The sequence below is a fragment of the Hypomesus nipponensis genome, chromosome 14 (genome assembly GCF_054491055.1).
Source record: "Hypomesus nipponensis isolate SF chromosome 14, ASM5449105v1, whole genome shotgun sequence".
NCBI lineage: Eukaryota > Metazoa > Chordata > Actinopteri > Osmeriformes > Osmeridae > Hypomesus > Hypomesus nipponensis.
Genome location: NC_140374.1, coordinates 16280485 through 16306533, shown reverse-complemented (window position 1 = coordinate 16306533; position 26049 = coordinate 16280485). Strand labels below are relative to the sequence as shown.

Below are 26049 nucleotides of genomic sequence, written 5' to 3'. Positions count from 1 at the left end.
GGCCCTTTGAGGGCTAAGGGGGGCATAGCCTCTCCACACTAGCCAACTCGTGTGGTCCATCCATCCTCAGCTCATTAACACACACACAAACACATACACACAAACAAAAAAACATCTAGCCTCGACGCAAACGCTAACCTCCACAACCAGGCCATCCCCCACCGTCTCCCCCCCTCAGACCACTCCATCTCCCCCACTTAGAGCAGCTCCTCCTGGGGCCGGGGCCGGGGCTGGGTGGTGTGGAAGTGGAAGGGGAGGTACACACACATGGACCAGGGCCAGAGGATTGGAGGATGGATATACACCAGAACAGGCTGACAGAGTATCTAGGGAGTAGTGTGTGTGTGTGTGTCTTAATCAGCTTAGTGATCGAGTGAGTGGTCAGACTAAGATGAGTGACCATCCCTTTTTCTTGATGGCGTGACCGGGTCAGTGCAGGGAGAGAGGGAGGGCCAAGATGGAGGGAGGAGAGGGGAGTGTGGAGGTGGAGAAGAGGTGTGTGCGGTGTGTGTGCGGTGTGTGTGTGTGGGTGGGCGGCAAGGCCTAGGGGGCTGGTGGACAGTGACCGACAGGGTCCATCGATCCCCCTGCTGCTAAATGGACTGACCAGCCATATGCCCACCGCCTCTAGCCCTACATCACTGTCACACAGGGCATTGGTGTGTGTGTGTGTGTGTGGGGGGGGGGGATCTAGGTCACAGTTTCAAAATTAAGCCATACCTATAATTTGGCTATTAGGCTCCCTCCCTGTCTCCCTCCCTCCTGTCCTCCATTCCTCCCACCATCAGTCCCTCAGACCCTTTATACCACCTGGAATAGTGAACGGAAGGAGGGATGGAGGTAGAAGGGGGGGGAGGTAAAAAGGACGGCGAGCGAGCGGGCTGGACCAAGTAGAAGGGGGAGGGACATTAGGGAAAAGGAGGGGTTCCTATTGGAGGGAATGAAGTCAGCTAGGAGGGCTGGGATGTGGAGGCTGTCGGTGGCCTTAGGAAGCCCACACACAAGCTCCAGAGCCGAGCTGGTGTCCAGCCTGTGGCCCACCACGGCTCCGGATGATGGATCCTCCCAGGGCAGGCCAACGCTGACCCCAGCTGCCATCTAGACCAACCCATGGGTGAGTGATGGACACCCGGGCCCGGCCTGGGTCTGGACTGGACCAACTCATGGGTGAGTGATACAGGGCCGGACGATCCTCTATCTGTCTGGACCCTAACGACCCGGCAGAGCCAGAACCCCACCAGGACAGCATGGAGAGATGGAGAAATATGAAGAGAACCAACGCTCCGTTGCCCTTTCGGTGTTTATGGAAACTTTCTCCTTGGTTATGGAGCAATGAACATGCTTAGCGTAGACGTGAACCGATCAATCAATTTATGATCAATAGAGCAAATAGATTCATTCATTCCATTTATCTAGTCAATCCCTTCATCCATCCATCCATGTTGAGTCTTTGGTCTTTGTCTTACCTGCAGCTCTGTCTGAAAGAAGAACTTCTGGGGACACTGGGAGCAGTCGTAGATCTTGTCTTCCTGTCCGTGCACCGCAAAGATGTGCTGCTGCAGCTTATTGGCCTGGACAAACACTGAGGGAGGGACAAAAGGAGAAGAGATCAGGTGATTGGTTTACAAGACGAAGGTTACACTGATAACAGGAACAGGAAACGCTCACACACACCCCCCCCCCCCCCCCACACACACACACACACACACACACATACACTCAGACACACACAGGGGCTTTGTTCAAGTGCAGCGCCTGGAGACACACACAAGCTACCCTGAGACAACAACTTCAACAGTGTCAGTTCCAATGAAGAGGAGAGGAGAGGATCCTTCTCAAGCAAAGCATTCAAAGACAATGGGAGTGATGAGAGGAGAGGGGGGAGAGAGGGAGTGATGAGAGGAGAGGGGGGAGAGAGGGAGTGATGAGAGGAGAGGGGGGAGAGAGGGAGTGATGAGAGGAGAGGGGGGAGAGAGGGAGTGATGAGAGGAGAGATGGGAGAGAAGGAGTGAGAGACAGCAGGCAGACTAAAAGATCCCCAAAAGACCTTGTGATATTTATCAATAAATTATCTTCCACTGCTCAGTTTTTATTTTTTTTACTTTTGTCCCTGTGTTTTTCCCCCCTCTTTCTCTTTTTTGTTTCAGTAAACTAAAGTTTGCTGTGTGGAGAGGATGAATTATTTAGCCTCCCCTAAGGAGCAGCACCCCTCTAACTAATTCATAAGCCACGCAGGAATAGAGTTAAACTTTAAAAGAGGCCCGTGCACCTGTGGGGGAAGGCAGAACCCAACCAAACAAAACTACTGAGAGTTTGGAGTGAGACAGGGAGGGATGGGGGATAGGTGTGGTCGGAGCTTTAATAGAACTGTTAATACACGGGGAGAGGCCAACCGACAGGCGGACAAATAAGCAACCAGATAAGACAGATAGGTAGAAAGACGGGCAGATAGACGGGCAGATAGACAAACAGTCAGACAAGCAGTCAGATAGACAGCAGACAGACAGGCATGTAAGAAGGCAGACAGGCAGGCAGGTAAGAAGGCAGACAGGCAGGCAGACAGGCAGGCAGGGGAGAAGGCAGACAGGCAGACAGACAGGCAGGCAGGGAAGAAGGCAGACAAGCAGACAGGTAGGCAGGAAGGCAGGCAGGCAGGCAGGCAGGGAAGACGGCATAAAGACAGACAGACAAACAGGTGCCTACTGTGCATAAAGTAGCCATGCATCATGCATGAACATGGATGTCGATCGACATACAAGATGGAGGACCAACAGACAGGGCAAGAGAACAGGAGCAGATGAAAGAAGCCCTGCCTCAATGGTGTGTCTGTGCTGCTGTCTGGCTCCCAGGGGGCCCCGGGCTCCAATGTGACTTTGAGCCCACCGCCTGGTGGGCCCAGGCTGCTTAGCTCCTGACACACGTCCGCTTAGAGACGCCCTGAACCTGGCAACCGCAGAGGAGACGGGCTGAACCTGGCAACCGCACAGGATTAGCTGACCCGAGTCGTAAAGCTGCTCTTTATTCTCTGACCTCCTCTGGCCCTCGGATCTTAGGGGACACTATAGTGTCACACCCTACAGTACAAAAGGGTGTGCGTGTGTGTGTGTGGGGGGGGGGAGGGGGAGGTGTGTGTTTTTGGTGTGTGTCTGTGTGTCTGTGTGTGTCTGTGTGTAAAGCTAGGCCTTGTTTATGAATGACTGGGGGTGACTGCCTGACCAATAGAATGCAGACTGCATTATGGGTAAATCAAGTCTGATTATCTTGCTCATCAACACAGCAGGACTCTAAGAGGAGCAGAATAATCTGCCCGACACACCCACCCACCCACACACTCAGGCACAACAGACACACACACACACACTCACTCAGGCACAACAGACACACACACACACACACACACACACTCCGCCGCCAGGGAGTGTCTTCCCTCGGACTGTCAAGACAAGGATGCTTGTCATAATATTTGTATGATCAAAATAAATACTATGGCCATTTATGTGTGCATGTGTGTAGCACATTTGTGTGAGCATATTTTACATCTGTGTGTGTGTGTGTATTTGTGAGTGTGCGTGCGTCCAGCTCTTACCTGTGAAGCAGACAGGGCACTTGAAGGTGCCGCCCATGCCCTCGAAGCTGTGCTCGATCAGGTGACAGAGCAGCTTGGCGGGAGAGTCAAACATCTGGTTACACAGCTTGCACTCGTGATTGATGCCTTCCTCTGCAAATAGGAGAACACAGGATATGACACGCAGGGTCAGAGATGGAGGCGGGACAGATGTAGGCCATATAAAACACACATTGGTACAGTATAGAGAGTACAAACAAATAAAACACCAACACATACAGGTTGCATGTTGGACCTTAACAGAATGTGTTATTGTCTGAGGTAAAGAGTTTAGGAGGTCAAGTGACTGCGTGGGAGGGTAAGTGATGAATTAACCTCCTCTGAGTTTCAGGGCAGGTGTGTGTATACAGCCAGGTAGGGAATGTGCTACAGTCGAATCTCCCACTTATTCCTTTGCTTTGGCCAAGCCAAAATTACACTAAAAAGGCACTACACAACAAACCTGGCAAATGCCTGAAACTGGCACTATACCACAAACATGGCAACGCCCCAAATATGGTCACAGGATTTACCTTCTATCACTTACTCCTTACTCCCTTTCTATCTGCTTTCCACCTCCCTCTCTCTCTTTCTCTTCCTCTCCCTCTCCCTATCTCTCTCTCTTGCGCCCTCTCTCTCTTGCGCCCTCTCTCTCTTGCGCCCTCTCTCTCTCTCTCGCGCCCTCTGTCTCTCTCGCGCCCTCCCTCTCCCCGTGCCCTCCCTCTCCCCCTCTCTCTCTGCCTCTCTCTTTTCCTCTCTCTCTCCCTCCCTCTCTCCTTCCCTCTCTCCTTCCCTCTCTATCTCTCTTCCTCTCTCTGTGTTTTGGCCAGAGTGACCGCTCCCTCCTCCCCCCCGCCCCCCTCATCCCAGCGCGGCTCCTCTCCCGGCCGGTAATTGCCTGCCTCCCCCCCAGTGGTCTGGGCTATCTGCCCTCCCCTGCCCTCCCCTGTCCTGTCCTCCCCTCGTCCTCCCCCTCCTCCGCTCTATTTTAAGCCGGTGTAAATGACATCACGGCCCCCTTGCCGGTGAGACAGATGAAAGGTGGGCGTCCTGGCTGGGCGTCGCCGCTCCGGTCTTATCTGCCTCACGCCACACAGGACTGAACCCCGCCCTCCCCCCTGCCTCCCCCGGCCCTCCTCATGTGCCCCCATGCCATCAGATTGGCGCCGCTGCTCCCCAATCCCGGCCCCTCGCTGTGCCCAGTATACCAGCGGACAACTCTTCCCCTGTCCCTGCCTTACTTCTGTCCTCACCCACCCCCACTGCCCTGCCTCCCCCCTCCCTCCCCCTCCTCACCCCAGGAGTCCTGCTGCTCAGCCGCAGGGGCACGCAGGGTTAATAAAGTCTTCAATCAAACATCCATGACACACCCTGCCCCCCCCCCTCCCACCTCCCACCTCCCTCAGTCTCCCCCACCTCCACTGATTCCAATCTCCCCTCTGTCTCAAAGGCCTGCTGAAGGGTGTTATAATCCCCAGATGAATGGCTGGGGGGGAGCGGGGGGAGGGGGAATTAAGGTGCAACAGGGGCTTCTAGGTATCGACTGGTCTACTGCTTTGGTCAGACACCCACTAACACCCCCCCCTTCCCCTCCACTATCCTCAAAGACCCCCAGGTCAGGCCGGGAGTAGCCTTGTCAGCCACACAGGTAGGGACAGGACAGGAGGTAAACGTGGATCACAATGTTCCGTGTTCTGTGATGAGTCAAGAGTCAGTGAGAAAGAAAAACAGACAGAGACCGAGCGAGAGAAAGAGAGCGAGAGAATGGATGAATGAAAAAAAGAAAAAGAGTGAAAGAAAGAAAAAATATAGTACATTGGGGAAAACCGAAAGTGAAAAACGAAAGTGAAAGTGAAAAAACAGAACCCGGATATAATTGGTCTGTCCAACACAAGGGCATTTAGCAAGAGGCCCAGAGAAAGTGTGTGTGTGTGTGTGTGTGTGTCAGGCCCCCTATACAACTGATGTCTTTACTGTGACAAACTCAGTTGTTTTGATCCGCGAGTAGGGAACATTCTCTGTCTCACTGCCCTCCCCCTCAGAGCATTGTGTGTGTATGTGTGTGTGAGAGAGTGAAAGAAAGAGAGAGAGAGAGAGAGAGAGAGAGAGAGAGAAAGAGAGAAAGAGAGAGAGAGAGAGAGAGAGAGAGAGAGAGAGAGAGAGAGAGAGAGAGAGAGAGAGAGGGAGAGGGAGAGAGAGAGAGAGAGGAGAGAGGGAGAGAGTGAGTGAGTGAGACCCATGGTGAGATGACAGGACTGTGGAGCGTCCTGCCGCTAGGCTTTGTCTCACAGAGAGTATTTGATCTGTGAGGCCGCCACACAACCTCAGCACAGCTACCCTGGGAGGCCTGGGTTGGGGCGGGGGGAGGCCGGGGGGGGGGAGGCCTGGGGAGGCCAGGGGTGAAGGTGAGGCTGAGGAGTTTCAATAAAACACAGCACAAAGTCAATAAGAACTAACTAATGTGCAATCCTCAAAGTTAGTAATTCAGTAACAAACATGCCCTCCTCTAATCCATGACTATGGACTATGAGTCTAGACTATGGTGGAGAAGGTATATAGCAAGGGTGTAGCAGACCAGTCTAGACGATGGTAGAGCAGGTTACAGTCTAGACTATGATGGAGCAGGTTAATAGAGAGGGTGTAGCAGACCAGTCTAGACTATGGTGGAGCAGGTTACAGTCTAGACTATGGTGGAGCAGGTATATAGCGAGGGTGTAGCAGACCAGTCTAGACGATGGTAGAGCAGGTTACAGTCTAGACTATGGTGGAGCAGGTATATAGCGAGGGTGTAGCAGACCAGTCTAGACGATGGTAGAGCAGGTTACAGTCTAGACTATGGTGGAGCAGGTTAATAGAGAGGGTGTAGCAGACCAGTCTAGACTATGGTGGAGCAGGTTACAGTCTAGACTATGGTGGAGCAGGTTAATAGAGAGGGTGTAGCAGACCAGTCTAGACTATGGTGGAGCAGGTTACAGTCTAGACTATTGTGGAGCAGGTTAATAGAGAGGGTGTAGCAGACCAGTCTAGACTATGGTGGAGCAGGTTACAGTCTAGACTATGGTGGAGCAGGTTAATAGAGAGGGTGTAGCAGACCAATCTAGACTATGGTGGAGCAGGTTACAGTCTAGACTATGGTGGAGCAGGTTAATAGAGAGGGTGTAGCAGACCAGTCTAGACTATGGTGGAGCAGGTTACAGTCTAGACGATGGTGGAGCAGGTTACAGTCTAGACTATGGTGGAGTCATTAGTGAAGCAGCAGGAGGAGGTTAAATAGCTAGCATGCTCCTCATCCTTCAAACACTCCACTCACTAATCTAGCTACTGATCTGGGCCACACACAGACACAAGCACGCAGAGACGCACACATGAATAAACACACACACAGACTCAAAAGAGATTTTTTTTTTCCCACATCAGTTTGATGTGACTTTATAGGATTATTACTAGAAATTGACAGAGAGAGAGAGAGAGAGAGAGAGAGAGAGAGAGAGAGAGAGAGAGAGAGAGGGCGGGCGGGCGAGAGACAGAAGGAGAAACAAACACGTGTGCCTGATGGAGAAGGAGCCTGGCTCATCTCTTAAGGTATGCAGTGTCTTGATTGAGAAGCAGCATGGCTCGGCCACACACATGCGCACGCACACACACAGAATGACAAACGGTCCTGTCCGAACACAGAAGGGAGACAGAGAGAAAGAGAGAAGGCATGGAGGAGAGGAGAAACAGGGGGAATGGAGTGACAGACCAAACATTACAAAAGAATGACGGGGCAAAAGGAGATCATGAAACGAGGGGGAGAAAGGACTGTAACCGGACAGAAGGAAGGAGTGTGTAACAATGTGTAGCCTGATGCAGCCGATAGAATGGGGGGACGACGACGACTGTGCAGTGAAGGAGTGCAGCGGTGTAGTGACGTGCAAAGAACATTGTTTATGTATTATTACTGTTCCATCTTTCCACCAACTGAACACAACAACAGTGCAGCAGACAGGCTGGCCGTTACCGCGGCTACAGCCTCTGCCTCGGCTGCTGCTTAGCCAATCTGCTTCCAGCTAATTGACCAGGGGAGGGAGCCAGGTGGCGCCCTGGCTCTCAGCCCCTCCCCCGGGACTGTGCCGTCTACACAGACCCCCCCCCACACACACACACCCCCTTTCTCCCCCCTAACCCTCCCCCCCGTCCACCCTCCTACCCTCAACCCCCTGCAGCGTGAGCTGGCACACAAATGAGCTTCTTGGTTGGGAGCCGGGGGGTCCCCAGGGCCCTGGCCCCCACACTCCCCTCTCCCTCCTCCTCCTCCCTCCCTTCGTCCCCCTCTTCCTCACCTCCGTCTCCCCCCCCCCCTTGCCCCACGCCCTGCAGCCCACTGGCCGGCCGGGCGATTGATGGCAGGGACTGGAGGGAGAGGTATCAGGGGAGGGGAGGAGGGGAGGAGGAGGAGGCGAAAGGGGGTGGAGGTGCCAGAGCTCCTCTTGGGGGCTAGCTCAAGGTGTGTTGCCATGGAAACACAGAGGGAGAGGAGGGAGAGATCGAGGCATGCTGAGCTTGACCCATGGTGGTGGTGGAGGGGGTGGGCGGCCAAGTGGGCCAGAATGCACACACACACACACACACATCCTGCTGCAGCGCCAGAGGGGTCCCAGAGAGCTCTCCACCTTTACTCCCTCCTTCTCACACACACACACACACACAGAATGGTGCAATCCCAAGAGCTCAAAACACCCACACACATACTGACTCTTACTCGCCTTCACTCAATCTCCCCCTCTCACAAATGGTCCAGCTTGCACAACACACACATGCACATTGTACACACACAGAAACATGCACAGACTCTCTCTCTTTCTTTCCTTTACTTTGACCATCCCTGTCAAAGCCATTTGCTATTATATCATCTGTTCAGTTACTCTTTGCCACTCACCCTTTTTCTCTCTCCACCTCTCTCTTTCTTCCTCCTCCAAATCCATGATCCTCTCCCTCTCCCTCTCCCTCTCCCTCTCCACTTCCTTCCGTCACTCTCTTGGCCAGGGCCCTGGTTCACACGTTTCCTATTATCTGCAGTAAATATTTCCGGAGCTCATCTCTCCCACTCTCTCCCACTCTCTCCCACTCTCCATCCTGCACTCCCAGTCCCACTCCTGTCTCTATCCCTTTCCCTCCCTCTCCCCCTCTCCCGCTCTCTCGTCTCTCTCCCTCTCTCCGCCAGTACCGGTGGCGGCCCGCTCCAGCTCCAGATATTTTTGGCAGGCGGGCCGAGGACGGCATATGGTGCTGACCAGCTTGGATTCTCCTATCAGATTACATAACAGTAGGATGCTGGAGCAATCCATCCCATAGATACCGACCTTCATGCAAACAAACACACAAACACGCTCTCCTTCCAAAACATACACACACCACTCTCCCGTCCCCGTTCTCCATCTCTCCTACTCTCAGTCGGTACATCACCTTCTCTCTCCCTCCCCCCCTCTCCCCCTCTGTCTCTCTCATGGGCTACAGACGTAGTGTGGAACAGGAGCCAGACAGAGAGAGCAGGCACACATCCAGGGCCCTGGTACTGTGAGTCAGTTCCTCTGGTCCTAGCTGTTCACACTTCACAACAGTAACCTTGTGTTTTCCTCAGTTCCCAGAGCTACACATCCTGATTGGATGTGATGACTCCGCAGCCGATAGACTCAGTCTCCCACTTTGACCTTAGGGCGCCATGACCTCTGGGAAGTGAACTCTTCATCTCTAAGCCCCCCCCCCTCCCAACAACAACAAGGATCTCCTCAAGGACTCAGTCTCAGGTCAGTCTTTGTGTATCTCTATGTGTATCTCTCTGTCTCTCTCCCCCTCTCCCTCTCTCCCCCTCTCCTTCCCTGTCTCTCCATCACATCACCTCCCCAACCTTAACCAATCACAGCTCAACACTACTCAACGACATGCTGGCTGTACCAATCAAGAAGTAGCAGGAGGGCCCACCCCCTATCCCTGCTGTCCAGTCAGGCCTCTCTTTCTCCCTGGGGGCCAATTCTCCTTTTACCATATATCTTTCTTTCCCCCTTCCCTCTCTTTCTTTCCCTCTTTATCTCAAACACAGACACAGACACAGACACAGACACACAGACAGGTACACACACAGGGCACACTGAGAACCAGGCATACAGGCAGGCCCCCCAGCCTGTCATGCCTCGTTCCTGCTAGAGAATAATGAGCTGAACACAGCCTGCGTGTGTGCTGTCCTCATCTCACACCTAACATCCGCCACTCACTGAAGACAGGGCCTCTGGAGCTCTCCCGGACACACACACTCAGACACACACACACACACAGGCAAAGATATGCACAAATACAAGCAGAAGCACACACACACAAGATAATGACACCCAGCTGACAGACATTAGCTTGGATGTCAAAAGACAAAATTAGATGTGCCTATTATAGATATCTACTAGGGACATCGACAATTATTAAGACTTTTGTTAGAGAGCTGAAAATGGTTTGTATTGTTTTGGGGCGCAACATAAACATGCACACACGTATGAATAGAGACGATATGCAGTGTGGGTAATATATGCACAGATATTTGTGTTTTGAATGTTAATTGAATGCTTCAAAGTGGCCAGGAGGGAATAGGACTAATCAGCCCAGCAATAAAGCTCACCACACGATAAGTCTTTCTAAGAGCCCAGCCCGCCCTGAGCCTCTCCTATACCTCCTCTCCTTCCTCTCCCCTCTCCTCTAGACTCCTGTCTCTCCTCCAACCTCCTCCTCCTCTCTCAAATCCCCTCCCTCCCTCCCTCCCTCCCTCCCTCCCTCCCTCCCTCCCTCCCTCCCTCCCTCCCTCCCTCCCTCCCTCCCTCCCTCCCTCCCTCCCTCCCTCCCTCCCTCCCTCCCTCCCTCCCTCCCTCCCTCCCTCCCTCCCTCCCTCCCTCCCTCCCTCCCTCCCTCCCTCCCTCCCTCTTTAGAAGTCGTCTTTCACCTCATTCTCCTCATCCTCTTCTCTTCTCACACGCTCCCTCCATCCCTATGTCTTCCATATGTCTCCCTATCTAAGTGGCCGTCTTAGTAGTCCCAGTATGACCATAAAGACTCTTACAAAGAGGCACTGGCTGTAACAGTTCAGAGCCCAGCAGTGCTTACACCTGCCACTGGTGAACATATGCTCCAACCGACATTAACCAGCTCCAACCAGTCCATGTACACTAACGACCGAAACTGTGGGAGCAGGCACGTGCACACACATGTGCGCACACACGCTTATATACTCGTCACCGGAACAACCAGGTTGCCATGCATGTCAGTTTCCAGGGCCAATCGCCACGGCAACAGCTATGTAGTTTTAGCTGTGATAATGGCACTGGCATGGTTTTTGTCTGATCTAGTTGTCAAGGTGACAGAAGTGTCCTTTGGCTTGGCCTGGTCATGGACCTCAAGGTGAATCGCTGTGGATTCAACCTACAATCATACTATGAATGCAGACACTAAGAGTGTGTGTGTTTCATGGCAAGGCTGTGGTTTGCTGGTGTTATTGAGTCAGAGGTCTTGCTTTCTGGACCGGCAGAAGCAAGATTGTTAAGGAGCACACTTCCACACACACACACACACGTGCACGCAACAGAAAAGAGTGGTCATTATCAACCTATTACAATATCACACAGAAACCAAAACAGACACATTAGGCCTGCAACCAAGAAGGCATGAGACAGAAACAGTTTGTCTACTCTACTGAATTAATTCTCGGAAGCATAACAGGGAGAGAAAGCCAGGGTAAGGACTGTCTAGGGGTCCTTCAACAATCACACCACTGACAGACAACACAACCATCTGAAAGAACCTAAAGGACAGCTAACAACACAGCCAGCACACACTGGCTACCACTGCTGTGTGTGTGTGCATGTGTTATGTGTAGATGTTTGTGCTTTTATGTGTATATATAATCCTACCCTGCTGTACATGTGTGTGTGTGTGTTCATCTGTGTACATGTGTGTATGCATGTGAATGCCTAATCCTCCGCCCCTGGGTGCACTAGCGGGGTTTATCCACGCTACATCTCCCAAATGCGGCTAAAAAGCAATCTCCATGAACATCCCACAACAATTGCTCATTGTCAGCTCCTCCCTAAGGGACGTGCCGGATTCCTGGGACTTAATTTCCTGTCCCCCAACCCCTCCTCTGTGTGTGTGTGTGCACACACACACAAAATCTCAGCTGCAAGGGTAACATAATCACAACAACAATCCCAAGCATTGGCTTCTGCAGATTGGAACGATCACATAGATATGCTAAACTGACTAGCTAGCTAGTATCGGGCTACTAGGGTCGCTAGTTGCTAACTGGTTCTGCCTTCTCCCTTTGTAGCTGTAGAACATCAACCCAGCACTCTGCTGGCTATGGGAGTGTTATCTGTCAGCCATGTAGGGGGGAGGAAAGGAAGGAAAGAGATGGGAGGGGGGAAGGGGGAGGCAAGAACCTGAGAAAATATGAGGAAGCAGCAGGATGCTAATAATGCAACTCCAGCTGTTCAAGTTAACCTGCAAATGTGTCCATCTGTACCTCCAGAGAGAGAGAGGGAGAAAGAGAGCGGGAGAGCGAGAGAAAGGAAAAATAAAGAAAAGCAATAATACTAGTACTTGTAAGTGAGTATTTACAAATGTTCCCGTTGTATGGTTTGCATGTTGAAGAGAGACACACAGACAGGCTGAGACGAGGACGGCTAGATCAGGCCTCTATAGCAGGAGTATATTGATGTTTGTGTGTGTGTGTGTGTGTGTGTGGCTGCTGGCTCCGTGCCGTGCTGGTAGAGAGAGGAGCAGTAGGAGTGACCTTGCCCCAGCCTGACCGTCCCCGCCCCCTGCCCTGCGCCCGCCAGTGCCCATCCTCTGGACGCCCCAAGCTGGGCCAAGCCGAGCCGGGCCGTGCCAAACCCTACCATGCAGGGGCAGCACAGGGGGCCTTACGGCACCGCAAACTCTATCTCTCACACACACACACACACTCTCTCTGTAAAATGACCACACTTGATAGAGAAAGCTGCAGACATAATGAAGACACTACATCATTAATAGGTCATGTGTGTGAGAGGCTGCCAAGAGCAGCATCAATCCCCCTCCCCCCATCTCTCTCACTCTCTAGTGTCTCTGTGCACATGTGACGATATGTTACACAGTCACTGGCTGGAACAGACTAAAAAGAGAGCAGATGGAATCGAATAGAACAGAATACAATGAAATAGAAGCATTCTAGATCTCTATGGGAAAGTCGAAATAAGACTCTGGCGCCATGGCAACACAGTGAGCAGGCCTCACAACAGGCCGACGTCATAGGCCGCAGGTTCGTGAAGCAGGCTGGAATCAGCCCATAGGGGGACAAGCAAGGATACACCAGTGAGTCCAGAGTTGCCTTAATGATGTTCAGCTCTCTCTGAGAGGACAGCACCTACTGTATGATCATGGCTACAGGCAGAAAACAAGCAGGTCGTGGCTCTTGAAACTGAAATTGCTCTCAAACCTGTTTCTGTCCCCAGGTGAGAGCAGGAGCAATGTGGTGCTTCAGACTGAGGCGAATCGACATGGAGGTGATTCTATGTGGAAGTGATTTTACATTGAGGTGATTTTACATTGAGGAGATTTTACACAGTCCACAATGTGATGCAGCAAGAGGTGTAGATTGACTTGCTAAAACACCCAGATAGAGATGCAGAGAGAGAGAGATGCAGAGAGAGAGAGAGAGAGAGAGAGAGAGAGAGAGAGAGAGAGGCGGAGAGAAACAGATGCAGAGAGAGAGAGAGAGAGAGAGGCGGAGAGAAACAGATGCAGAGAGAGAGAGAGAGAGGCGGAGAGAAACAGATGCAGAGAGAGAGAGAGAGAGAGAGAGAGAGAGAGAGAGAGAGAGAGAGAGAGAGAGAGAGAGAGAGAGAGAGAGAGAGAGAGAGAGAGAGAGAGAGATGCAGAGAGAGAGAGAGAGAGATGCAGAGAGAGAGAGATGCAGAGAGAGAGATGCAGAGAGAGAGATGCAGAGCGAGTGAGAGATGCAGAGAGAGAGAGATGCAGAGAGATAGATGCAGAGAGAGAGATGCAGAGAGAGAGATGCAGAGAGAGACAGAGATGCAGACCTTTCAGTATTCTCTTCACCTTGAGTCAGCCTACGAGTCACTAGCAGCACCCACCACCCCAAACTCTCTACTGCTAAAATCCAAACAAATAAATAACTAAACAGACACATTAATTATTCTGAGGGAGTAATCAAATATACATGTGTTTGGAGGTTTGTGTGTGTGTGTGTGTGTATGTGGGTTGTGTGTCAGTGTGTGTTCCTCCCTTGAGACTTTCAGGGAGTCCCCAGATCTAGACAGACAGATTTTGTTTGCTTTGGCCTTCCAAAAAACATAATCACTTGTTAATACAGACAGATTTTAATAGACTGTATCCAGCCAAGCCCAGTTCCCTCCTTCAACCTTGACAAGACAAACTAGGAACCAAAATGTCCACATATCCCAACACAGCCCCCTACTCCATCTCTCCCTCTCTCTCTCGCTCTCTCCCTCCCTCTGTCTCTCTCATGGGCTACAGAGGTAATGTGGAACAGGAGACAGACAGAGCAGGCACACATCCAGGGCCCTGGTACTGTGAGTCTCTCTCTCTCTCCACCCCCTCTCTCTTTTCTCCCTCTCCTACCCCTAACCCTAACCCACACCCTCTTTCTCACTCTCCCCCTCTCTCCATCGCTCTCTCCCTGCCTCTGTCTGTCTTTCTCTTCTGCCGTCTATCTCTCAAGCACACACACCACATATCAATACGCGTGTGTGGCAGGATGGTGAGTTCCTAGAGATGACACTGCATTATGACTGTGTGTGTATGTGGGGTGGGGGGTGCCTCCGAGGGCCCCCGCCCCAAACAGGGTCTTCAGAGCCCCCCCTCCGAGAGACGGATCAATATTAATGCGCCCACCTCCACAACAAAGAGGCGTCAGATGGCTGTTTAGAGGACATCGTTTCATGTGAACTCTGCCTCCACATGACTGCTGCATCTTATTCGCGGATCTTCACCCTCCACCACAACCACCCCCCCCCCCCCGTGCCGCCCCCCCCCCCCCCCACACACACACACACCCCACCCCTCGCCGCAGTCTCAAAACTCTCTCCAATAAAAACAGGAGATGGAAGTTTATATTCCATCAATTGAGAAATCATTAGGAGAGAAAGGAGCACCTTTTAGATGGAAGTATTGACGTAACTCAAATGAAATTGCGCTCCGGCCTCTAATGCCGCATCTGTCTGTACCTGAGCCAGAGCTACCGCGCCTCAGAGAGAACAGAGGGGGGGGGGGAGAGCAGAGGAGGGAGAGAGAGAAGGTGGAAGGAGGGGAGAGAAACGTTGATGGGGGAGCGTGGAGGAGAGACCGGGAGAGACAGAGTGAGAGGGTTTAAGGGTGTGTTTTTTTTTATTATTTTTTTAAGGTAGCTCTGAGGGACCGGGAGAGTCAGAGGACAGAATCCCAGCTGATCTCTCCCTGCAGACTCCGCTGCCTTGTATCGACGTATGCAAGCACCTGGATCCCAGTCTCGCCGCCTCTCTTAACTGTCTCTCTGCGTCTTCCTGTCTGTCTGTCTGTGTCTTCCTGTCTGTCTGTCTGTCTGTGTCTTCCTGTCTGTCTGTCTGTCTTCCTGTCTGTCTGCCAGAGGCCTGAGCACCTGGCCAGAGGAGTGCCGCTGCTGTGGAAAGACCTGTGCAGCAGTGCTCTGGTTAATGGGTCTTCACACAGATTCGCTGACATTTCTTCAGAACTAGCACACGCACTCACGCACGCGCACGCACACACACAATGAGAAATACGATACACTTAATTTGACAGCTGGAATAATAATATAATGGATAGGTGGATAGAGTGTGCGCATCCCAACCGTACAGTATGTGATTAGTCTCTTTTTACACACCCATGGTTCACCAATTGTCACGGCCCACTTCAAAACGTGCGTCCCCACTGATGCCATTGTTGTTTTGTTCTTTGTCTCTATCTCGCACTCGACAACATCAAAATAACATCTGTCTGCTTCTACACACACCTGATGGACAGCTGAACCCCCCACACTCACGCAAACACACACGCACACCCACAGCAGCCCCTTAGCCCAAAAACACAAAGATGAGCTCTGATTGGTTTATGTGTAGCCTGTGCGAATGCGTGTGTGTGTGTGTGCGTGTGCGTGCCAGAGCACATCTGGGTGCAGAGCGTTCTGCCTCTTCCAGATGTGTGCTAGGCTGCGCGGCAGACTAAGGCACACCTGGACACCACAGGCTCACAGACACAATGAGGGGGGCGCTACCCCAAAAATAACAAAACAACATTAGCTCAACACACACACACACACTAATTCAGAGCAGCATCGAGGTGGTTTCCTGAAAAAGGTGTGTGTGTGTGTGCACGCTTGGGCTAAATGGATTCTCTCGATCGCTTTCGATCTCTCCCTTTCCCTCCCTCCCTCCCTCCCTCCCTCCCTCCCTCCCTCCCTCCCTCCCTCCCTCCCTCCCTCCCTCCCTCCCTCCCTCCCTCCCTCCCTCCCTCCCTCCCTCCCTCCCTCCCTCCCTCCCTCCCTCCCTCCCTCCTTCCCCCCCCCCTCTCTCAAACAAGGGTTGTCTAAAGTCACTAACGACTTGCCATTGCCCCATGATGCACTGGGGCACTTAAGACATTCACTGGCTCACACACATGCGCACCTCTTGATGCTGTAGCGGTGTGAGAGCAGGGAAGCGAGGGTTACCTGTGGAGTGATAGGGGAGGGGCCTGTGTGCCTGGCTATGCCCCGGGTCTTAATGGCTTAATTGAGGTAATTATTCGAATAACAGGTCCAATCAGCTGCCTCTCCTCCTCCAGGCCCTCGTCAGGAGCTAATTAAAGAGCCAATCTCAGCGTGAGGGCTGATGCCACAATGTCACATGACAACGCTCTGACACTGCTCTCACACACACACACATTATCCGAGCAAACCTCTGGCTATCTATATTACTTTTCACCTCTGTCTGACCTCCCCTCCTTGATCTGTCGGCTCGATCACTCCTTTATTCTCCTCCGATCTCTCTCATTCACCTTCATTCACATCTGACTCCCTCTCCCTTCACCATTCCCCCTCCCTCTCTCCCTCTCGCTTTTCCACACATCCCCCTAAGGATGCTTACGCCTTTCCATTCTGTATATATGTGTGCGTGTTCACCCTCTCTCCTCCCTCCCCACTCCCAATCTCAACTCTCTGCCTTATTCCCGCCCCCCTCTCTCTCTCCTCCACCTCACCCTGTCTCTCTCACCATCTCTCATTCCCTGTACGCCTGTGCGCATGTGTGTGCCCATTTGTGCGCGCGCGCGCGCGTGTATGTACATGTGTGTGTGTGTATGTACACGTGTGTGTGTGTGCGTGCGTGCGTGCGAGCACACTGTCTCCTGCAGCCCTCTCTGCTGGGCTGGTTTAATTGCAACAGCACCCTCGTGAGCCAGAGGAGCACCAGAAGCCTCCACACCTCCACAGAGTGTTCAAGGGTAACCAGCGGGGGGGGGGGGGGGGGGTGCTTTTCTCCTCTCTCTCCCCTCCCCCTGCAGATGCCAGTCCCCCGTCCTCCGCGCCCCCCCACCTCGAGCCCTGCAACAGGCCCCCTGATAGCGGCCGTCAAACGCTCGCTCCTCACTCCTCATTAATCAGCTGCCAACATCAAACACCTCCTCTCCTCCTCTCCTCTCCTCTCCTCCTCTCCTCTCCCCGGCTTCCCATGCTACTTTCCCCTGGGCCTTCAGCCAGCCTGCCTGCCTGCGTGACTGAATTGACTGTATGGTGTGTTGTGTTGTTGTGTGCTGTTGTTGTGTATGGCGTGTGTCGGATGTTGCTGTGTTTTTTTGTATACCATTGTCTACAAGTTACCTCCAAGGCCAGATACAACACACACACCCATATCCACGTAATGAATTTTTGCTTATCTTATGGTTCTTTTTCTATTGCACGTTATGTTTCTCTGTTTCCTCTCCTGTGTTGCAGCTGCCATAGCAGACTCCTGCTGCAGACTCAGGCTCTGGTCCTCCCATTGTCCTCACACACACAGGGTCTCCCAGCCAGGCCAGCAGGGGTATGTTCCCCATGGACTCGCCATGCAGTCTCTCTCTCTCTCATCCCTACAACCCCCTCTCTCTCCTTTCCTCACTCGCTCACTCCCTCGCTCTCTCTCTCTCCCTGTCCCTTTCACTCCCTCGCTCTCTCACACCACACGTGCAAACACACACCACACACTGATTCACCAGCACAGGAAGAGTCCAGGAGCTCCACTTCCTGTGGAGCAGCAGCAGTAATGGCAACCAGACGACCATCAGACACACACACAGACCTGCCAGGACTGAGGCAGAGGAAGTACCAGCGCCACTCGTAACCCGATCTCTGCCCACAGCTGTCCCAACACCCAGGGAGAGAGGGAACGAGAGAGAGAGACAGAGGGAGAGAGACAGGGAGAGAGGGAGAGGGAGGGAGAGAGAGGGAGAGAGAAACAGAGGGAGAGAGACAGAGGGAGAGACAGAGGGAGGGAGAGAGACAGAGGGAGAGAGACAGAGGGAGAGAGACAGAGGGAGAGAGACAGAGGGAGAGAGACATACAAAAGGAAAGAAGGAATCAAGAGTATAGGAAGATTGAGGGGTGACAGTGGGGCCCTGGTGGCGAGTGGGCGGTAGAGGAGGGATTTGGAGATGTGTGTGTGTGTGTGTGTGTGTGTGGGGGGGGGGGGGGGGGTGCAGACATGCTCACCCCACAGTTCTCTCCCTCACCATCCCCCTTCTCAGTGTCCCCTGGCACTCGTCCCTGCTCTCCCCTTTCCTTCCCCCACCCACCCTCACCCCTCCTCCTCAAGCCTCACCCCAGTTGGCTCCAGGAGATGGGCCAATCAAGATGGAGGGGGGGGGGGGGGGGGGTTGCGTCTAAGCGAGGCGTGCGTGTGAGTGTGTTTGCTTGTTTGTGTAAATATGTGTGTGCGCGTACATCCATTTGTGATTGCAGAGGGGCTCTACTTCTAATCTGGCCTCTATAGATTCTGTGAATGTGTGTGTGAGTGCATGTGTGTGTGTGCGTGTGTGTTTATCCCTGAGCTGTAATCTGGCTCCTGTATGCCAGCGACGGTGTGTGTGCTCTCTGCTCTCTCTCCTGGGGATGGAGACAGTAAAGTCTCTCTAATCCTCCCCAGCCCTGCTTCACAACACACCTCACACAGCATGCTAATAAGGCCTTCCCCCCCCCCCCACACACACACACACACACACACACAGGTACAATAGTACACATTTGTACCAGACAGGGAAGCCATGCCACACCTGCTCTAATCCATAAGTGGCTCTCACAGAGCAGTGTCAAGGTCCAGTCTGGTTCTGTTCTATCAGCAAACATCTACACAGGATAGTGATATTTAGTGATAATAATCATCATCATCATCATCATCACCACCACCACCACCACCACCACCACCATCATCATCATCATCATCATCATCATCATCATCATCATCATCATCATCATCATGTGTTCATTTAGGAGGTTCGCTCTTTCATCCCAAACCACGTACAGGCAGAAGATATGAACCCTCTGGCCTCTTGATGTGCAGTCAAGTGCTCTACCTCTGAGCTTCACCCAGTGGTTGTGAACACGCTCCAGTGCAGTGATCCAGTAGGGCTTGGGTGATGGGGGGCCCTGGGTCTGCAGAGTCATTGGCCTACAGACACTAGAGATCTCCGTGGTCTCATCCACAATATCATTGTGTCAGTCAAACGCACGAGGGCCAGACCCAGCGACTGGACTGCTCGCTACCGTTTATCACCCCTCCCCCAGCCTCTATCAGCACAGAGCAGAGTAGAGCACACAACACACTGGAGGACAGCACAGAGATCCCTCCATTCCTCCTCTTGATGTCCCCCCCCCTCACCCCCCCCTCGCCCCCTACAGAGCCCCAGACCCAGACGAGGGCCCGCGTGCGACGGAAGCGATGCGTGAGGGGGAGAGACGGCTAGAGAAAGGGACACAACACGCAGGAACGAAGGGAGTCAGGGAGAGGAAATCCTAATCAGTGGTCGACACCCCCAAATCCAAAACTGGGGAAAGCTGGGAATTAAAGCTTAGGGGGGAGAAAGAGCGAGAGAGGGATGAGAAGAAGATGTGTGTCTGTGTGTGTGTGTCTGTGTGTGTCTGTGTGTGTGTGTGTGTGTGAAGAGGGGGGGGGGCTCATGCAGAAACCAAGCGGGAAGTGAGATCTAAGCCCCTCCACTCCTCCAAACACTCCTCCCTGGGAAGAGAGGGATTTGTTCGCCCAGGGAGGTGGAGAGATGGAAGGAAGCTGAGGGAGGAAGAGGAAAAGGAGAGAAGGCAGCACAATGAGGTGAGAGAGGAGCCAGAAAGAGAGGGAGAACACAGAGACGGAGGGCAGATGACTATGATGAGACTGAGGGTGGTCGTTATAGCAACTGGACAGCATTGGACGCTGAGGAGGATATCATTGTTTCAGAGGGACTGTGTTTGCGCACAGACGCAAGCTAACCGCCACTTACTGGGATTCGCCGAAGCGATAACAATGTTTCATGGCAGATGCCCTCACACCGGCCCAGACAGTGTCCGAAGCTAAAACCTCTGGTCTCACCAGAGGAGGAGGCCTCAGTTAGAATGGTCCCAGTCTACACATCTGTCTACTGCCAAGTTCAAGTCTTCATGGCATTTCTATTTTTCCCTTCTTCCCCATTTTCGTCCTCCCTCCATCCCTTCATCAATAGGGATGAATGCCCACTGTGCAGAGCAGCATGTTCCCCCCCCGTCCCTTTTCTCACCCCCCCCCCCTCCCCTCCTATCCTCCCCTCCCAGCTGGACTCGGCCTTCCCTGCACAAATCAAAAGCCTCTCTTGTCAGCTCTTCGATTGGTGGAGGATTCCCGTTGGGCTGCATGCAGAGACTACAAGGGGAGGGGCTTTTGCATGGCGGCAGCCAATCACATCCTGTGAGAGCACACAGGCTGAACCTATTAATCGTCAGGACACTGACACCGCCCCCTCCTCTCTGAGGGATCAGAGATGCCGACACACACATTGAACCATACGCACACACACTAACAAAAAAACAATTAAAGACAGCAAACAGCACAGACAAACACATCCATTCCAACAAAATGAGTTTGCTGTGCTGCTTAGTATTCTGGTCAACATGCAGTTTTGTAGTAACACAGTCATGTCCATGGTTTGTTTATAAGAAGCATGGCCAGTGTCGGTTGTATGTGTGTGTGTGTGTGTGTGTGTGTGTGTGTGTGTGTGTATGCGTGACAGCAGTCCCCCATGCCCAACCCACACAGCCCAAAAGAGTCCAGCCTCCTCAGCAAACCCCAGTCCCCAATGACACCAAGCCTGTCAGTGTGTGTCTGTGTGTGTGTGTGTGTGTGTGTGTGTGTGCGCATGCGTGTGTGTGTGTGACAGTGTCTTTTTGGCAAGAGAATATTTCACACAAAAACATCCAACACACATGCACACACACACACGCACACACACACACCAAACAAAACAAATGTGACAAGACAATATGAAGTGTGGGGCATCTGTTTGTTATGCGTCACACTGCTTGCTTGTGGCTGTGTTTTTTGTAGTCTCCCTCCCCAGCCCCCACCACCCCCCCCCCTTTCAGCCAGCAGCCCCCACCCCGCCTGTCCTCTCTGAACCTGGCTGCTTCAGCCAGCATGGCACTGTGCACTACAGACCTGACCAGCACTAGTACTGACCAGGAGGCGTCAGTACTAGTAGGCTCAGTACATGCGCGCGCACACACACACACAAACACACACTGCTCGCTCCAAATGAGCAAATGACCCAACAAATACCTTTCCATCTCTACCTATGCTTTCCTGCCACCCCCACCCCTCTCCCTCAGCCCAGACCAGACCAGACCAGTCAGGGCCCTCCTGATATGAACCTACTGTAATAGAGGCCCAGTCTGGCTGAGCTGCTGGTTTCGCTGGGAAATTCTGGGCTGGGTGACAGCTGTCTGGACCCCTCCTTGCTCCCCTCAATCTCTCACACACACACACACACACACACACACACACACAGCCTCCTCTCCACCCCAGTGGGGGCTCTGATGGACTGCATTCTGGGGGCCAGGAGACTCTTTTAATCTACCAGCAGGACTCCGCAGCTGCTGTAAGATAGACCAATACCCCCCCACCCTCCCCCCCCCACACACACACACACCCTCTCTTCCTGCTCCTCTGCACGCTCAGTAACCCTTTCAGAGCTGGTATGGTACCCCAGCCCAAGCCCCTCTTAATGACCATCCCCTCCTCCTGCTCTTGACCCAGCTTAGACCACAGCTAACTCTGTTGACCGCTGCACTGTACCCCGGCTTAACCACTCCCCTGGGAAAGAGAGGGAGGGAAAATGAGAGAGAAATAGCGAGAGAAGCAAAGAGAGATAGAGAGTCTAAGATGGCGCCTATTGGCACAGATCAGAGGTTGTGTCTCGTCCTTATGACTCACTCACCGTGGCAACCACACTACCCAGCTGTCACTCACCTGTCCACTCACACACTCCCATGCGAGCACACACACACACACACACACACACACACGCTCTCTCCTGACATGGCTACACACCGTCATTCCTGTTCACCTGGCGTAGCTATACAGACCCCTCTGGTGGCGACGCCTCAAACTCTATTAGTCAATTTGTTCCAACTGACTGGCCGATAAAAATCAACTAGGGAGCACATAAAACACACACTCCGCTTCCACCCTGCGCGCACACGAGCACACACACACACACACCGGCCCTCTCTACTAAGCCATACACAGTGCCTTTCCTCCTCACCTGCCATAGCCATACACCTGACTCTGTGTTTGAAGATAACTCGCACAAAGCGCCCTCTCTCTCCCCCCCCCTCCATCTCTTTCTTTTCATTTCTTTTCGTTTCCTGATGTTGTTGTTGATTCTGCCCAGGGTACAAGCCAATTAAACTTGGGTGGGAGAGAGAGGCATGCAGAGAGCAGTGAGAAGAGAGATGAGGCAGGAAAGAGGGAGGCAGAGAGATGCAGAGAAGACATTAGTGCGCCCACACCTTCCCTCGCGCCGCTCCTTCGCACATTAAATACATATTGTAAATGAAGCGTTATGGCCCGGGCACCACGGCAACGCTAATAGGCAGACCACAGGAAGCCAAGAGGGTGGGGGGTCGCCACTGAGGTAAAACTACGAGGGAGGGAGCGAGGGGCGGGAGGGGGGGGGGGGGGGAGGGAGAAAGGGAGAGAGAGAAGACGAGACGAACGGCAGGAGTGGATAACAGGAGGAAACTTTTAAATTATGCGCTGAGGAAAAATGTGCTCAACAGATCGTCAAGTGCCACCACACTGTACCACTCTTCACACACAGGGAGAGGGCGAGGGAAAGAGAAAGCGAGCGAGAGTGAGGGGAAAAAAGTAGAGAAAGAGACACACACCCATACCGATATGCTGGCTGGAAGTAAGCTTTCATGGTCCCTGAAAACTATCACACGCAAAAGCACACTCACACACACACACACACACACACACACACTTACACTGCTGTACTGAGTATGAGGTTATTTTGACAAGGTCTTGAGGATTGAACAGTTTGCGATAACAGTGGTTAAAGCACTTAAGCCCAGGTAATTAGAGGGATCTCCGTGGCGACAGAAGGATGTGCGTTTATCTGGTGTTTCAGAAACCAGCATGAGAGTGAAACACAGCAGTGACTCACAGTTCACACACACACACTCCTGTCTTTGACGGCGCAGACAAACGCACCGACGCTCACACGAAACACACATCCAAATGAGTCACGGCACATGCGTGCACAACGTTACATAAAGGGTTAGGGTCCTTTGTTCATGCCGACTAGATGCGGTTCTATGGGCGGGAATTCAGCTTCATTCTGGTGTGGTACTCTGGGGGGATGGGACCTTGTAGCTGCGCTTCTGCTCCACACTGTCTTTAACCCCTCGAGGCATCCCCAGGGAGGACACACTAGTGCAGCACACACCTCCTCTATGGGGGAGAACATAGAGGAGGATGGAGGCCGGCCAAGCCTGGACCAGACAAAGAGCTACAGTAACTCCCCCCGTCTCTCTTCTTTTGCCTCTCCCTCTCCCTCTCCGCCCAACAGACATGCTCACTCTTCTCTCTGTAAGTCCCAATGGGTGTCCCAACCCTCCAGTTTGTGTGTGCGTGTGTGTGTGTTTGTTGTGTGTGTGCGTGTGTGTAAGTGCAAGAGATGGGGCAGAGGGGAGGGGATTTGAGTTGGCAGGCAGACTAGTGAAAAGAGGACACCCATGGGGACCTCCACAGCAGAAAAAACTCTAAATACACAGACACACAAAGACACGCACACACACAGTCTTCACATTTGGAGGGGGGATTGTAGGCCAAACCCTGGCATCCCAGGGTATACTGGGCTGATGCCTGCAGTAGGACAGGACCAGAGGGAGGTAAGGGACAAGGGGAGGAGTGAAGGAGAGGACAAGAGAAGAGGAATGGATAGAAATGAATGTACATCCGACATGAAGTCCTAGAGGTCCAGGACCAGGTCCAGGCCAGATATACTCAGGCGGCTACTGTTGGGCACGCTAGGCCCGGCCAGGCCAGAGCAGCACAGAAAGGACCTTTTGAGGTACATCCTCAAACCATTCTTCCACCGCCCCCACCCAACTCCCTGTCCCCATCTCTCTTCCTCTCTCTTCTCCAGGCATCATGACCCTGGGCCCTGGTCCCGCCCACCGTCCCTACTGTAGTCCCACTCGCAGCAGACACTGAAGACTCCATCACTCTATATCTCTCCATCCTTCTCTCGCTCTCCAAGACTCCCTCTATCCCTGCCGACCCCTGCCCCAACAGCACAGCCCATCAGTCTGCATTACACTAATGAACTACATTCATCTCCACCCACCCAACTGAACATCGCTAGCCGTCTCTGCACAAGTGCGCAAGCCCAAAACATGATAAATACCATCCTCTAAAAATACAGACAGCGCGCTAACTCCAAACAGAAGACTTCATTTGGGCAGTTTGGTCTCAAAGCAAGATCAGGGTGCCGAGCCCCTGCTAAAAGGTTGAGCTATTACTGTGCTGTTTGCACCCTGCACTTACTCACACACACACACACACACACACACACACACACACACACACACACACACACACACACACACACACACACAACACAACACACACATGCCTACCCACACCCCCTGCTGCTGTAATTAAAGGTGTCCTTGACAGTGAGATGGGCCGTGTTCACACTCCTGGACCTTTCCACATCAACAGCTCTTCCAGCGACCACCTACTGAGGCACACGCACTCTCTCACACACACAGCTGGGTCCACAATAAGGAACCATTTTGGCACCCATAGTGTCAGTCCACCTCCTGTTGGTCCCTCTCTAGTTTGATGGAGAGTGAAAATGCATGCAGTTATGCCCTGACGCACACACACACGCACACACACATTTTAACAGTGGGTAACGTCAGCTGTCAGGATGTGTGATGGTGTGTTCAAATGAGCCCACGGAACAAATGTGATGAAAGTAACAAGTCCAACTTGTCTCTCACCTCACACCTATCCCCCTCTTTCACCTCCTACTGTCCTCACCTGCTAACCGGGTTCTCTATGTGTTCAACAGCTGTCTCCAAACCAGAGATGTTTCAGTGTAGACGGGGCGTGTGTGTGTGATCTGTACAACGTCTGGCTCATTGCTGTGATGTATTCAGGTGCTGCATTCTGGGACTGCAGTACGTGTGCATAACTCTACGGACGTGCTTGTACACATGCGCCTGTGTGTGTGTTTGTGTGTGTGTGTGTGTGTTTGGGCCAGGTGCTGAGACCGGTGTGTGCCCCTGGACAGGGACCGGCAGGCCCCCTGACTCCCCTCAGCCTGCCGTTAACGAGCAGAGCACACGCAGACCGCATCGATCGGGAGGGGGTGGGGGGGGGTGAGCGCCCCGTTAGACAGACACACAGGACCAGGGCCTCGGGGCACTCGCTCCCCCCCCCCCCCCACACCCCCTCCTCCCTTCACCACGTTCAAACTGTCTCTCTCTCTCTCTCCCCCTCTCTCCCCCTCTCTCCCCCTCTCTCTCTCTCTCCCTCCCTCCCTCCCTCCCTCCCTCCCTCCCTCCCTCCCTCCCTCCCTCCCTCCCTCCCTCTCTCCCTCTCTCCCTCTTTCCCTCTTTCCCTCTCTCTCTCTCTCTCTCTCTCTCTCTCTCTCTCTCTCTCCACACCTCTCTCGCTCTCTCTCTCTCTCACTCCACCTCTCTCTCTCTCTCTCTCTCTCTCTCTCTCTCTCTCTCCACACCTCTCTCGCTCTCTCTCTCTCTCACTCCACCTCTCTCTCTCTCTCTCTCTCTCTCTCTCTCTCTCTCTCTCTCCACCTCTCGCTCTCCACCTCTCGCTCTCCACCTCTCGCTCTCCACCTCT

At 53.0% G+C, this 26049-nt stretch overlaps 1 protein-coding gene across 1 annotated transcript in view; it reads right to left on the bottom strand.

Annotated features, from left to right (window-relative positions):
- The window catches only part of znf423 (zinc finger protein 423), a 101203-nt gene that overhangs the window by 9472 nt on the left and 65682 nt on the right, over positions 1 to 26049 (bottom strand). Inside the window, exons 6-7 of the mRNA XM_084672923.1 lie at positions 3587 to 3718; positions 1467 to 1582 (exon numbers count right to left, since the gene is read on the bottom strand). Coding sequence (XP_084529049.1) covers positions 1467 to 1582; positions 3587 to 3718 — 248 coding nt within the window. The remainder of the gene's footprint in view (positions 1 to 1466; positions 1583 to 3586; positions 3719 to 26049) is intronic.